Here is a 15,394-nt window from a genome sequence, read left to right on the forward strand (position 1 = left end):
GAAAAACTGAGGCACAAAGTTTAAATAACATTCCCAAAGCCACCCAGATAATGACCAGTAGAGCAGTGATTCAAAGATAAGAAATCTAAGGCTTAGACTGAATAACTAGCTTAACGTCACAGTGGAAAATCAGATTAATTGATTGATTTATTAAAAAATAAACTGATCTCCACGTGGGGTTCACCCCAGAGATGCAGGGATTCTTCAATATATGCAAATCAATTAATGTGATATACCATATTAACAAATCAAAGGATAAAAACCACACGATAATCTCAATAGATGCAGAAAAAGCTTTTGACAAAATTCAACATGTATATATGATAAAAAACTCTCCAGAAAGTGGACATACAGGAAACCTACCTCAACATAATAAAGGCTATACATGACAAACCCACAGCAAACATTATTCTCAATGGTGAAACACTGAAAGCATTTCCTCTAAGATCAGGAACAAGGGTACCCACTCTTGCCACTATTATTCAACAAAGTTTTTGGAAGTCCTAGTCATGGCAAGCAGAGAAGAAAAAGAAATAAAAGAAATCCAAATTGGAAAAGAAAAAATAAAACTGTCACTGTTTGCAGATGACATGATACTGTATATAGATAGAGCCACCAGAAAACGATTAGAGCTAACCAATGAGTTTAGTAAAGTGGCAGATACAAAATTAATACACAGAAATCTCTGCATTTCTACGCACTAACAATGAGAAATCAAAAAGAGAAATTAAGGAAACAATCCCATTTACAACTGCAACAAAAAGAACAAAATACCTAGACATAAATCTGCCCAAGGAGGCAAAAGACCTGTATGCAGAAAACCAGAAGACACTAATGAAACAAAATCAAAGATGACACAAAGATGGAGAGATATACCACATTCTTGGATTAGAAGATTCAACATTGTGAAAATGACTATACTAACCGAAAACAATCTACAGATTCAATGAAATTCCTATCAAATTACCAATGGTACTTTTCATACAACTTTTGAGTTGACCAAAAAGTTTGTTCTGATTTTTCCCTACAACTGTATGGAAAAACCCAAACAAACTTTTTGGCCAACCCAATAGAAAAATTTTGTTAACAATTTATATGGAAACACGAAAGACTCTGAAAAGGACTTCCCTGGTGGTCCAATGGTTAAGAATCCGCCTGCCAAGGCAGGAAACACAAGTTCAATCCCTGGTCAGGAAAGATTCCATGTGCCATGGAGCAACTAAGCCTATGTGCCATAGATGCTGAAACCAACGTACTCTAGAGCTGGTGCTCTTCAACAAGAGAAGCCATTGAAATGGGAAGTGTAGCTCCCACTCATTGCAACGAAAAGTCGACTCCACTCACCAAAACTAGAGAAACCCAGCAATGAAAACCTAGTACAAAGCCATAAGTACATTAATTTAAAAAGAGACTCCAAATAGCCAAAGCAATCTTGAGAAAGAAAAATGGAGCTGGAGGTATCAAGCTCCCTGACGTTATACTATACTACAAAGCTACAGTAATCAAGATAGTATGGTACTGGCACAAAAACAGAAATACAGATCAATGGAACAAGATAGAAAGCCCAGAGATAAATCCATGCACCTGTGGGTACACCTTATCTTTGACAAAGGAGGCAAAACTATACAGTGGATAAAACAGTCTCTTTAATAAGTTATGCTGGGAAAACTGGACAACTATATGTAAAAGCATGAAATTAGAACATTTCCTAACACCATGGACAAAAATAAACTCAAAATGGATTAAAGACCTAAATGTAAGGTCAGACATTACAAAACTCTTGGTGGAAAACATAGGCAGAACACTCTTTGACATAAATGACAGCAAGATGCTTTTTGATCTACTTCCTAGAGTAATATGAATAAAAATAAACAAATGAGACCTGATAAACTTAAAAGCTTTTGCACAGCAATGAAAATCATAAATAAGAGAAAAAGATAACCCTCAGAATGGGAGAAAATACTTGCAAATGAAACAACTGAAAATGGATTAATCTCCAAAATACAAAAGGAGCTCATGCTCAATACAAAAAAAACCTCAAACTATCCAATAAAAAAAATGGGTGGAAGACCTGAACAGACATTTCTACAAAGAAGATATATATAGATGGCTAACAAACATGTAAAAAGTTGCTCAACTTCACTAATTATTAGATAAATGCAAATCAAAACCACAACAAGGTATCATCTCACACCAGTCAAAGTGGTCATCAAAAGATCTACAAACAATAAATTTTGGAGAGGGTGTGAAGAAAGGGATCTCTCCTGTACTGTTGGTGGGAATGTAAATTGATACAGTCATGATGGAGAACAGTATGGAGGTTCCTTAAAAAACTAAAAAGTAGAACTGCCATAATACCCAACAATCCCACCACTGGGGATATACCCTGAGAAAACTGTAATAAAAAATATACATGTACCCCAATGTTTACTGCAGCACTATTTACAACAGCCAGAACATGGAAGCAACTGAAATGTCCAGCAACAGATGAATGGATAAAGAAGATGTGGTACATATATACCATGGAATATTACTGCACCATCAAAAGGAATGAACTTGGGTCATTTGTATTGATGTGGGTGAACCTAGAGTTTGTCATACTGAAGTAAGTCAGAACCAGAAGAACAAATATCATACATTAACACACACACACATATATGAAATGTAGAAAAATGGTACTGATGAACCTATGTACAGGGTAGGAATACAGATGCAGACATAGAGGACAGATTTGTGAACCACTCAGCTGGAAGGAGAGGGTGAGATGAACTGAGAGTAGCACTGACATAAACACTACCATGTGTGAAACAGATAGCTAGTGGGAAGCGGCTGCGTGGCACAGGGACTCAGCTCGGGACTATGTGATGACCTAGAGTGGCGGGATGGAGGTCCAAGGAGGGAGGGGATATATGTGCACATATAGCTGATTTACTTTGTTATTCAAAAGAAATGAACACAACATTGTGAAGCAATTATACTTCAATAAAAATAAATAAATTGACCTTAGTTTCAATCGCATGCTATTCATGTAGAAAACAAAAAGATGGTCATCTCATATTGTGCAGGAAAGGGGAACAAAACACAATTAAAATATTTCAAGTGATCATGCTAAACTTCTATAATATATCAAATTAAGTTTAGAGAAAAGAAATTCTATATCCAAAGACAGTGATACCTTACAGTTAGTACTACAGGTCAGTTCTCCAGTGGAACAAATGGAACATTTTAATTTTCATACAAGAAGCACAAATAAAAGGCAAATAACAAAATCAGGAAGTATATGCCTACATTTACATGAATATTCAAATTATTAATTTTATATCTAACTTCATTAATATACAACTTGTCATATTCAGTGAGAAGTTTAGAAACTGAAGAGCTGCATAAGGCACCAATAGCCTTAAAATAAAATATTCTTTCTCACAGACCATATAAAATTTTAGTTCTAAAATTTTTAGAAAACTGTCACCATGTGTAAAAAACAACAAACAAGGCAACAGGAAAAGTGCCACAATCTATGATCTATGATTATGTCTAAGGAAACAACAAAGATGCCAAAGATCTTTGTTTAACAAGATACTAAGGATATCTTCTGAAATGGAACATTAAACAAAAGACCAGGTACTTACATTTATTCAATTTAGGAAATAGGTTAATTTACTTAAAGTTTGCATTAATCTTTTCTCTTTGTGGTGCATGTGTGTGTGTGTGTGTGTGTGTTATTCGCTCAGTCGTGTCCAACTCTTTGTGACGCCAGGGACTATAGCCCACCAGGCTCATCTGTCCAAGGGATTCTCCAGACAAGAATATGGAGTGCATAGCCATTCCCTTCTCCAGGGAATCTTCCCAATCCAAGGATCAAACAACCTGGGTCTATTGCACTGCAGGCAAATTCTTTACCACCTGAGCCACCAGGTATGAGATAAAAACTCAGGATATATATGATTCCCTACCCTGCTTATTTAACTTACATGCAGAGTACATCATGAGAAATGGTGGGCTGGAAGAAGCACAAGCTGGAATCAAGATTGCTAGGAGAAATATCAATAACCTCAGATATGCAGATGACACAACCCTTATGGCAGAAAGTGAAGAGGAACTAAAAAGCCTTTTAATGAAAGTGAAAGAGGAAGAGTGAAAAAGTTGGCTTAAAGTTCAACATTCAGAAAACTAAGATCATGGCATGTAGTCCCATCACTTCATGGCAAATAGATGGGGAAACAGTGGAAACAATGTCAGACTTTATTTTTGGGGGGCTCCAAAATCACTGCAGATGGTGACTGCAGCCATGAAATTAAAAGACGCTTAGTCCTTGGAAGGAAAGTTATGCCAACCTGCTGCTAAGTCGCTTCAGTCGTATCCAACTCTGTGCGACCCCACAGACGGCAGCCCACCAGGCTCCCCCATCCCTGGGATTCTCCAAGGCAAGAACATTGGAGTGGGTTGCCATTTCCTTCTCCAACGCATGAAAGTGAAAAGTGAAAGTTAAGTCGCTCAGTTGTGTCAGACTTTTAGCGACCTCATGGACTGCAGCCTACCAGGCTCCTCCGTCCATGGGATTTTCCAGGCAAGAGTACTGGAGTAGGGTCCCATTGCCTTCTCCAATGACCAACCTAGATAGCATATTCTAAAGCAGAGACATTACTTTGCCAACAAAGGTCCGTCTAGTCAAGGCTATGGTTTTTCCAGTAGTCATGTATGGATGTGAAAGTTGGACTGTGAAAAAAGCTGAGCGCAGAAGAATTGATGCGTTAGAACTGCAGTGTTGGAGAAGACTCTAGAGTCCCTTGGACTGCAAGGAGATCCAACAAGTCCGTTCTAAAGGAGATCAGTCCTGGGTGTTCTTTGGAAGGACTGATGCTAAAGCTGAAACTCCAATACTTTGGCCACCTCATGCTAAGAGCTGACTCATTGGAAAAGACTCTGTTGCTGGGAGGGACTGGGGGCAGCAAGATGAGGGGATGACAGAGGATGAAATGGCTGGATGGAATCACTGACTCGATGGACATGAGTGTGGGTAAACTCCAGGAGTTGGTGATGGAGAGGGAGGCCTGGCATGCTGCAATTCATGGGGTCGCAAAGAGTCGGACACGACCCAGCGACTGAACTGAACTGAAACCTTAAGTAAGTTTATACATGTTCCCCACCCAGAAAATAACTGAAAATACAATGGGAAATCTACAATTTCTACACATTTGCTCAGTAATATTTAAATCATTAATCAAAATTATTATTCAAAATGTTTAATTTCTAAGATAAAACTGAATTCCTAAATGAAAAGAGGGAAACAATGCTTAAAGCATAATTATCTCATTCATTCATTTGATTTTTGAGCATCTACCATATGTTAGTTATTATGATAATATTTCTTATTTGTATTTATTGTTTATTTTCTCTCAAGAAAAAGATACAAAGAAGATTTGGTATCACAACATCAAGTACAAAACATACCGCAATCTTCCATCTTGGGCAGCTGCTCCCCCTGCAATAATTTTAGTAATGAAAATACTTGAGTCATCTCCAATGTGTGGGTTGTCTGTACCTCCTGCAATGCTGAAACCAAGCCCTGAATTTCCCTGGGAACAGAGGGGGAAAAAGTGACATTGAAAAAAAATTATTGATAGGTTCCTGTCACTATATGACCTAGAAACTGTACTAACATAGGCAACATGCATATAAAGACATATATATATAGGGAGTAAGATGACTTTTAAATTAAAAAATACAAGGAAAGCTATTCTTTTCTCTATGAATTCAGGGGTATTACTGCTGAATAGGTGACGCTGAAGATGTACCGAGTACTTTCAGAGTTTAGTCTACAATTCTTTCTTAAAAGTATGCACAGTTCTTCCTTGTAGAGGTGTCACTATCAGGTCTCTTTCTTTTAGACTGCATCTAGCTCATGTTTGGTAAGGCAAATTGATCCCAAGAGGAAAACGCTTAAGTGATCCTTGTGCTGCTGTTATTTCCAAGTAGGTAATATCGATATATTATTTCAGCCTGTTAAGAAGGGGATACTTGGTGGGGCTTTGCTTCTGCTAACTTTGCCATCAACTTATTTTAAAATTACCAAATTTTATCAGTTAAGTAACACTGCCATCATCCTTGAGGTGTTTAACCAAGAAACCTACCTGACTAGCAAAAGGCATTTTTTAAATACTGAAAGTATAACTAGATAATTTAACATTGGTAAGCTTTCTTGACAGCAAAGTTAATTTTGCCAAAGCAGCATTGCTTCTTGCTCATTTTATGTACTGATTTTTGAATATTTTCTTTGAAGGAAGGGTTCTCTACCAGTACAAAAAGAAAAACTGATCTCAAAGGTATTAGACATTTATTTTTTCAACAATGATTTAACTTTGGTTTTCAGTGAGTTCAAATTAGTGGGTGTATCTGGATGTATTACTAAACTATATAAAATACCTTAAAATTTCACTCAATTATGATAGTCCTAAAATTCTATTTTAATAAAAAAATTTTTTCAGTCTAAACTCTTTAAAAGTTACTAAAGTGGCAGTAAATAGTATAAAAAGGTTGTATGGGAACACCAAGATACTCAGGTATTCTTTTTTATTTGCTTTAAAAAATCAAGAAATAATTACAAATAATTTTGTGTAGGTTTTAGGTATATAACATGTTGATTTGATATATTTATATAGAACAATATGATTACCACTTTATTTAGCTTACTTTATTTAGATTACCACTTTATGTACTAGCTTTATTTAGCTAACACCTCTATGAGGTCACATAATTGTCATTATTTTTTATGGTGAGAACATTTAAGAACTAGTCTCATGCAATTCTGAAGTATATAATACAGTATTGTTGACTATATTCACTATGCTGTGCATATAAGAAGTCTGAAACTTATTCATCATCTAATTCCAAGTTTGTACACTTTAACAATATCTCCCAAATTCCTGGTATTCAAGTCCTTTAATCAGTGAAAAATACAAAGTACAGTTCTGACTAAAAGAATTTAAAAGGTACTAGGAAAAAATGAAAACATGAATGAGGTAAAAAGTTAGGATTATGTCAAGAAATCTCAATAAAGCTGGGGGGGAAACCAACAAAATGCCACATTAAAATGTGCATAATACATTAATATTGTTTACTTGTAAGACTCAGTCAGCTACCTCACTTGAATAGGTGGCCCAAATTCAGGTAAACAGTCAGTATAAAATCTATTACACATGTAAAAGACCCTCTGCGGTCTATTTTCACTCAGTTTATCTGGCTACAAACATAAATCTAATCCTTTAGGAACTTCAAATACACAGATATTCAGTTACTTAGAAAAGTCACTTATGTAAAGCACCTCATTTTCCAAAAATGATGGTCAGACAAGGTGACACTGCTAAAATATAGCATCAATTGAATGCAGATATTCTTAAGGGGAAAATATATCAAGAAAATCCACACATCTGAATTGTGAGTGTGCGTGCATGAGTTTAGTCATGTCTGACTATTTTTGACCCCGTGGACTGTAGCCCACCAGACTACTCTGTCCATGGGATTCTCCAGGCAAGAATACTGGAGTGGGTTGCCATTCCCTTCTCCAGGGGATCTTCCCAACCCAGGGATTGAACCCACATTTCCTTCATCTCCCTACATCTGAATTGCACCTGTAAATTATTTTCTGACTAGGGAATGCATAATAAGAAGTTTTCAGTAAGGTCTTTTCCAGTAATCCTATGGTTATTATTTTTCTAGGAAACAAAACTGATACAATGATCAAGTTATTAGCTCAAGAGACAAAATACTCATTTAAAATAAATAATACTTCATTATATGAAAACTAAATAATAAAATTAAAAACTGAGAAAATTTGAGGTATTGTCAGTCTAGAGCAGCACAAGAAGACATAATAACTAAACGTAATATGATATTCCAGATAGGATTCTGGAAGAGAAAAACAAAAAGGAAATTCAAATAAAGTATAAACTTAGGTTAATAATAATGTATCAGTGTTACTTCACTGGTTGAAACAAATGTATTTTAGTATTGTAAGATGTTAATAAATTGGTGAAACTGAGTCTAGGGTAAATGGAAACTCTTTGTACTACTTTTCTACAAATCTAAAAATTTTTAAATAAAAGTTTACTTTTTAAAAAAGTTCTTAAAGAAAAGCCACATGTTCATACATGTTCAAAAGCAACATGAAAATACCACAGCTAATTTTATGATATGTGGATTTATTAAAGAAACTAATATTACATGGTTCTGCTTTTGAAAGATGATCTTCCTTAGATTCTATATGAAAGAGCAGTATATTTAAGAGTTCTTTAAAGAAACAGATTTCTTTTCATTAAAGCTTAAGATAATGAATAGGCTTTTACCCTTTCAAGTGTGATTTCTTCATATTCATAATCTGCATCAGTGCCATTAACCTAATAGGGGAAAAGAAGCATGGAAATTTAGAGTGTAAAATTTTAAATGACAAGACAATTTTTGTATTTCTTTTTTTTCCCAATTTTTTTTTTAAATAGAAGGATAACTGTTCATAGAATTTTGTGGTTTTTTTGTCATACATCAACAAGAATCAGCCATAGGTAGACCCATGTCCCTTCTCTTCCAAACCTCCCTCCCACCTCCCTCCCCATCTCACCCTTCCAGATTGTCACAGAGCCCGTTAAATGAAACCCTGCTAAATGTGATAGTAATCAAATAACTTGGCTTGATTCTAATAATTCTGAGAAAGATTTTCAAGGAATGGAACAGTGCAAATGTGATTAATGACATTTATGATACTGTGACTTTCAAATACAGAAAGGGTACACTCAGCTTTTAATACTTACTGAACTCTTGACCCTGTTCTTCCCTTTAATTCACACATCTAAATAGCTACCAATTCCTCCTGACTTAAATACTTCAGTTGTTCCTGAAAACCATCACTTCTTCATTTTCGTTTCTATCACTTTGGTTCAAGTTGTTATTAATCTCTTCTGGGCTATAGCAAATGTAATCTACTCCATCTCTTAGATTACTATTCTTCACTGCTCAAATCATTCTAATGTGTTTTACACAGATGGATCTTCATGGAACCCATGTATCACATACTTTCTCCAAAATTCTCTGAAACTCTCATACAAGGCTCTGTACGAACTGATCCAAATCATGATTCAACTTCATTCCAAACATGTGTCTCCCCTCTTCATGAGCCTTATATACCATTAAATTTAAATGATTTGCTCTGTCCTTTACATTTCCTTCAAGTTCTCACCTCTATAATCTTTCTGGTGGTATGAAACTGAGCAAAGTAATCTCATAAGTCAAATACAGATTGTGATAAACTGAATCTCTATATGCCTCCCATCTTCCATTCTAAGTGCTCTTCTGCAATATGATTAAACCACCCTACCATCAAGAGGTATTTCCCCTTCCCTTGGATCTAGGCAGGTTCTAGATGACTTCTTGGAGAAGGCAATGGCAACCCACTCCAGTACTCTTGCCTGGAAAATCCCATGGGCGGAGGAGCCTGGTGGGCTGCAGTCCATGGGGTCGCTAAGAGTCGGGCACAACTGAGTGACTTCACTTTCACTTTTCACTTTCATGCATTGGAGAAGGAAATGGCAACCCACTCCAGTACTCTTGCCTGGAGAATCCCAGGGACGGAGGAGCCTGGTGGGCTGCCATCTATGGGGTCGCACAGAGTCAGACACGACTGAAGCGACTTAGCAGAAGCAGCAGACGACTTCTGCTAAACAGAGAGTGGCACAAATAATGCTCTGCGATTTTGGAATATAGGTCATGTGATGCCTTGTAGTGTCCGCCTTGTTATAAGAATGCACCTTCTACGAATTCAGAACCTGTAATGTGAGGAAGTTCAAAGACCCTACGAGGTGATTTAAATGAAGGAGCATCAAAGACCTCTGGCCAAAAGCCCCAGCTGCATTTCTACCCAGCAATTGGCACTGACTGTTGGCAAATGGTAAATGAGGCAGTTTTCGGTCTTCCAGTCTTTTCCCATGTCCCAGCCAAGATCATGTGAAGCAGAACTATCCAATTAATCCAGAAAATCATGAGAAATAATTATTTTTTAAGCCACTGTGTTTCACGGTGGCTTGTTATACAGCAATAGAATAACGAAACAACAGAAGAATGAAATCTATGTAAGCCACTTTGTTTTCTTACTATACTATAAGAAAGCAACCCCTAATTCAGGTTCAATTCATGAGACAATTTAATAACATCATTAAACACATTCAAACTGGGCTTCTAAATGCCATGAATACATTATCAAAACCACAAATTACCATTTCATTACTGTAAAATAACAGAAAAACGATGGTGTGATATTTTTGAAAGGAATATGGTTTCCAGGAAAATTACAAAATGGGTGATGAGTTTTCTTTTCATAATATCTTTATAAAATGTGGCTTTCAACAGGAAAAATATGCTTCACTAATAGGTTTATCACTCTCAATAGGACAAGGTGAGAGGGAAACAAGAAATAAAATTAGAGGAGAAAAATAAAATTAAATCAATCTTTAGACAAAATGATATATTACTGACAAAATATTTGAGTTTTTTCCCCATCTTCAAAAACAGAAAAGCATAGATTTAAAATACTTCATGAGAACTGTCATTGCTATTACTTTCTAGGTTTAGAATTTAGTCCTAGTAACAAAATGGGATTCTATATTAAGGATGAAGGTGAAAGTGGGAGAAGTGGATTGGGGCCTTATTGTGAAACATCTTAAATGTTTTCCTGATGAATGGCAAATATTCTTGGAAATATTGGAGCATCAAGTAGGTTTAAATGTTTTCCAGAAAAAGAACCATGGCAGTGTGGAACACAAAAGGAAGAGAAATTAGAGAAAAGTAAATTGGTAAAGAAGCTATGGAAATAATTTGGATAAAAGACAAAATTTCTAAAGACAGTTAAGAATAGGCAGTAAATTCCTAATTATAAAAAAATCTTAATATTAGTAGAAAAAATTCCATAAAGTCATAACTAAGAACAAAGGAAAGTTATGACCAACCTAGATAGCATATTCAAAAGCAGAGACATTACTTTGCCAACAAAGGTCCATCTAGTCAAGGCTATGGTTTTTCCTGTGGCCATGTACGGATGTGAGAGATGGACTGTGAAGAAAGCTGAGCGCGGAAGAATTGATGCTTTTGAACTGTGGTGTTGGAGAAGACTCTTCAGAGTCCTTTGGACTGCACAGAGATCCAACCAGTCCATTCTGAAGGACATCAGCCCTGGGATTTCTTTGGAGGGAATGATGCTGAAGCTGAAACTCCAGTACTTTGGCCACCTCATGCGAAGAGTTGACTCACTGGAAAAGACTCTGATGCTGGGAGGGATTGGAGGCAGGAGGAGAAGGGGACGACAGAGGATGAGATGGCTGGATGGCATCACTGACTCGATGGACGTGAATTTGAGTGAACTCCGGGAGTTGGTGATGGACAGAGAGGCCTGGTGTGCTGAGATTCATGGGGTCGCAAAGAGTCGGACACGACTGAGCAACTGAACTAAACTGATTATAGATAAGAACAACTTATCTATAATCAACTTGACTAGGATAAAAATCAGATTATATAACATATACAAAGGTGAGTTGTTCCACTCACCTAATATAATTTGTGGCTTCCCTGGTGGTTCAGGTGGTAAAGAATCCACCTGCCATGTGGGAGACCTGGGTTTAATCCTTGGGTGGGGAAGATCCCCTGGAGAAGGGAATGGTTGGTTACCCACTCCAGTATTCTGGTCTGGAGAATTCCATGGACTGTATAGTCCATGGGGCTGCAAAGACTCAGACATGACTGAGAGACTTTCACTTTTCAATATGATTTGGGACAAGAACTACACTTTTAATTAAATGCTGTTTTATAATATATTTCATTATCTGTAGAGAAATCGCTCCAAATTGTTCTTAATCTTTACTTGGTTGTTTTTGAGTTTTTAACTTTTCTATATCAAACTGTCCAAAAGAAGTTTCTGTGATGATGTAAGTGTAATATAATCTGTCTGGTCCAATACAGGAGTTACTTACCCACAAGTGACTACTGAGTGCTTGTAATGTGACTACTGCCAGCAGAAAAACCATAAATATTATTGAATTTTAATCAATATAAATTTAAATACCAACATGTGGCTGCTGCTGCTGCTGCTGCTGCATCACTTCAGTCGTGTCCAACTCTGTGCAACCCCATAGACGGCAGCCCACCAGGCTCCCCCGTCCCTGGGATTCTCCAGCCAAGAACACTGTTGTGGGTTGCCATTTCCTTCTCCAATGCATGAAAGTGAAAAGTGAAAGTGAAGTCGCTCAGTCATGTCCAACTCTTAGCGACCCCATGGACTGCAGCCCACCAGGTTCCTCGGTCCATGGGATTTTCACCATTGCCTTCTCTGAACATGTGGCTAGTGGCTTGCAATTCTGGAAGATGTAGCTCTAAGTGAATCATTAAATGTAACTATATGCCTCCAAAATACATGCACACATTCTCTTTTTATCTCTCCTCCTTTCCCTTTTCCTTTCTCCTCCCCTGACTCCAAATACACATTCTATTTTTTGGCACTATGACTGGCACGATACCAAATTTACAGATTTATCTGGAAAAAACAATGATATCTACTTTATCTTTCTGTTCTGCAACAAAAACTGCTCTGTACTTAAGTATTCCTCTATACCATCAGTAAGTGTCACAGCTTTCTTACAACAAACTATATACATTCCTGTTAAGCTGATTGCTATGTGTGTGTGTTACTCACTTAGTTGTGTCTGACCCTGTGACCCCATGGACCACAGACCACCAGTCTTCTCTGTCCATGGAATTCTCCAGGCAAGGATACTGGAGTGGGTTGCAATTTCCTTCTCCAGTGGGTATTCGTCCTGAACCAGGGATCAAACCCAAATTGCAGACAGATTCTCTAATGTCTGAGCCACCAGGAAGACCACATATGTGGCTTCAAGTTGATTGCTAGGTATTTCATATTTCACTGAAAGAGTTAATAACTCATATTGTCAATTGGTTTTTGCTAGTATAGTTGAATACCATTCACTGTTTAGTATTTAAGTTGTTTTAGCTTTTTAGAAAAATATAATTAGCTTCAATTATAGATGATATGCCATAAAGAATACAGATGTCCTTGGCCCCTTATTCCTAAATATTAAAATTTTCTAAACAGCTTGCACTAATATATCCAAACAGGACAGACAAATCCTAATACATAATAGATATTAAGACCCTCCAAATAAAGATACAAAGAAGTCTAATTGAAGACTTCTCCGTCATTTAAGGTTCATTTCAGTAATACCTTTCAAACTATAGAGTAATACATTAAAATTCAAGATTTTGCCTATCAACCTTCATAAACTTACTGTGTGATTATGATTGTGGAAGTTGCTCAGCTGTATCCGACTCTTTGCAACCCCATAGACTATACAATCCATGGAATTCTCCAGGTCAGAATACTGGAGTGGATAGCCTTTCCCTTCTCCAGGGGATCTTCCCAACCCAGGGATCGAACCTAGGTCTCCCATATTCTAAGGCAATTAAAAACCTCAACAGTAAGGTAAGAATCTAAAAATAAAAATGTACTAGGAAGAAGAAAATGTTCTTCCTAATGAAAAATCAACATTACTAAATACAAAATATTAACCCTGAAATAATTTACTCATGAATTTTTCCTAAATAAAGAATAACCATTTAGGTCAACTTTAAAATCATACAGTTATTAATTAAACATACAGAAAAACTGAAGCTTTCATTGCAACCCCATGGACTATAGCCAGCCAGGCTCCTCTGTCCATGGAATTCTCTAGGCAGGAATACTGGAGTGGCCAAAGAACTGAGATTCCAGTAGCTGTTTGTTATGGAATTAAAGGGGATTAAAACAAACATAAATAATTAAAAAACAAAAATGAAAACAAGAAACAAAAGACAACTGGTAAATACAAAATGAGACAAATAACAACAGAAAAAAAGAAACATACACACACACGAAAAACTGAAACAGAATTAACAAATGATTTATCTCCAAAATATACAAATAGCTCACGCAGCTCAACACCAGAAAAACCCAATCAAAAAGTAGCCAGAAGACCTAAACAGACCTTTCTCCAAAGAAGACATACAGATATGCTAATAGACACATAAAAAGATACTCAACATCACTCATTATTAGAGAAATGCAAATCAAAACTACAATGAAATATATCCTCACACCAGTCAGAATGACCACCATCAAAAATTCTATAAACAATAAATTCTGGAAAGGGTGTGGAGAAAAGGGAACCCTCTTGCACTGGTGGGACTGTAAATTGATATAGTCACTATAGAGGACAGTATGGAGATTCCTTAAATATCTAGGAATAAAAGTACTATATGACCCAACAATCCCACAACTGGGCAAATATCCTGAAAAAACATAATTGAAAAAGACACATGTACCCCAGTGTTCACTGCAGCACTATTTACAACAGCTAGGACATGGAAGCAACCCAGATATACACTGACAGATGAATGAATAAAGAAGCTGTGGTACATACATACAATGGATTATTTATTGTTGTTGTTTAGTCACTAGGTCGTGTCCGTCTCTTTGGACCCCATGGACTGCAGCGCACCAGACTTTCCTGTCCTTCACCATCTCCTGGAGCTTGCTCAAAATCATGTCCATTGAGTTGGTGATGCCATCCAACCATCTCGTCCTCCATCGTCCCCTTTTCCTCCTGCTTTCAATCTTTTCCAGCATCAGGGTCTTTTCCAATGAGTCAGCTCTTTGCATTAGGTGGCCAAAGTATTGGAGTTTCAGCATCAGTTCTTCCAATGAATATTCATGACTGATTTCCTTTAAGATGGACTGGTATGACCAACCTGCAGTCCAAGGGGCTCTCAAGAGTCTTCTCTAACACCACAATTCAAAAGGATTAATTCTTTGGCGCTCAACCTTCTTTATGGCCCAACTCTCACATCCATACATGAGTACTGGAAAAACCATTCAGTTCAGTTGCTCAGTCGTGTCCAACTCTTTGCGACTCCATGAACCACAGCATGCCAGGCCTTCCTATCCATCACCAACTCCCAGAGTCCACCCAAACCCATGTCCGTTGAGTCGGTGATACCATCCAACTATCTCATCCTCTGTTGTCCCCTACTCCTCCTGCCCTCAATCTTTCCCAGCATCAGGGTCTTTTCAAATGAGTCAGCTCTTCGCATCAGGCAGCCAAAGTATTAGAGTTTCAGCTTCAACATCAGTCCTTCCAGTGAACACCCAGGACTGATCTCCTTTAGGACAGACTGGTTGGATCTCCTTGCAGTCCAAGGGGCTCTCTCAAAGTCTTCTCCAACACCACAGTTCAAAAGCATCAATTCTTCTGTGCTCAGCTTTCTTTATAGTCCAACTCTCACATCCATACATGACCACTGGAAAACCACA

General features: G+C 37.2%; 1 protein-coding gene across 22 annotated transcripts in view; it reads right to left on the reverse strand.

Annotated features, from left to right (window-relative positions):
• The window catches only part of DLG1 (discs large MAGUK scaffold protein 1), a 270,922-nt gene that overhangs the window by 99,880 nt on the left and 155,648 nt on the right, over window positions 1-15,394 (reverse strand). For all 22 annotated transcript variants that reach the window (XM_027537537.1, XM_027537543.1, XM_027537647.1 and 19 more), the window contains 2 exons: window positions 8,343-8,393; window positions 5,452-5,576 (listed from right to left, as the gene is read on the reverse strand). In XM_027537537.1, the coding sequence (XP_027393338.1) occupies window positions 5,452-5,576; window positions 8,343-8,393 (176 nt within the window). The remainder of the gene's footprint in view (window positions 1-5,451; window positions 5,577-8,342; window positions 8,394-15,394) is intronic.

The sequence above is a fragment of the Bos indicus x Bos taurus genome, chromosome 1, assembly GCF_003369695.1.
Source record: "Bos indicus x Bos taurus breed Angus x Brahman F1 hybrid chromosome 1, Bos_hybrid_MaternalHap_v2.0, whole genome shotgun sequence".
Lineage (NCBI taxonomy): Eukaryota > Metazoa > Chordata > Mammalia > Artiodactyla > Bovidae > Bos > Bos indicus x Bos taurus.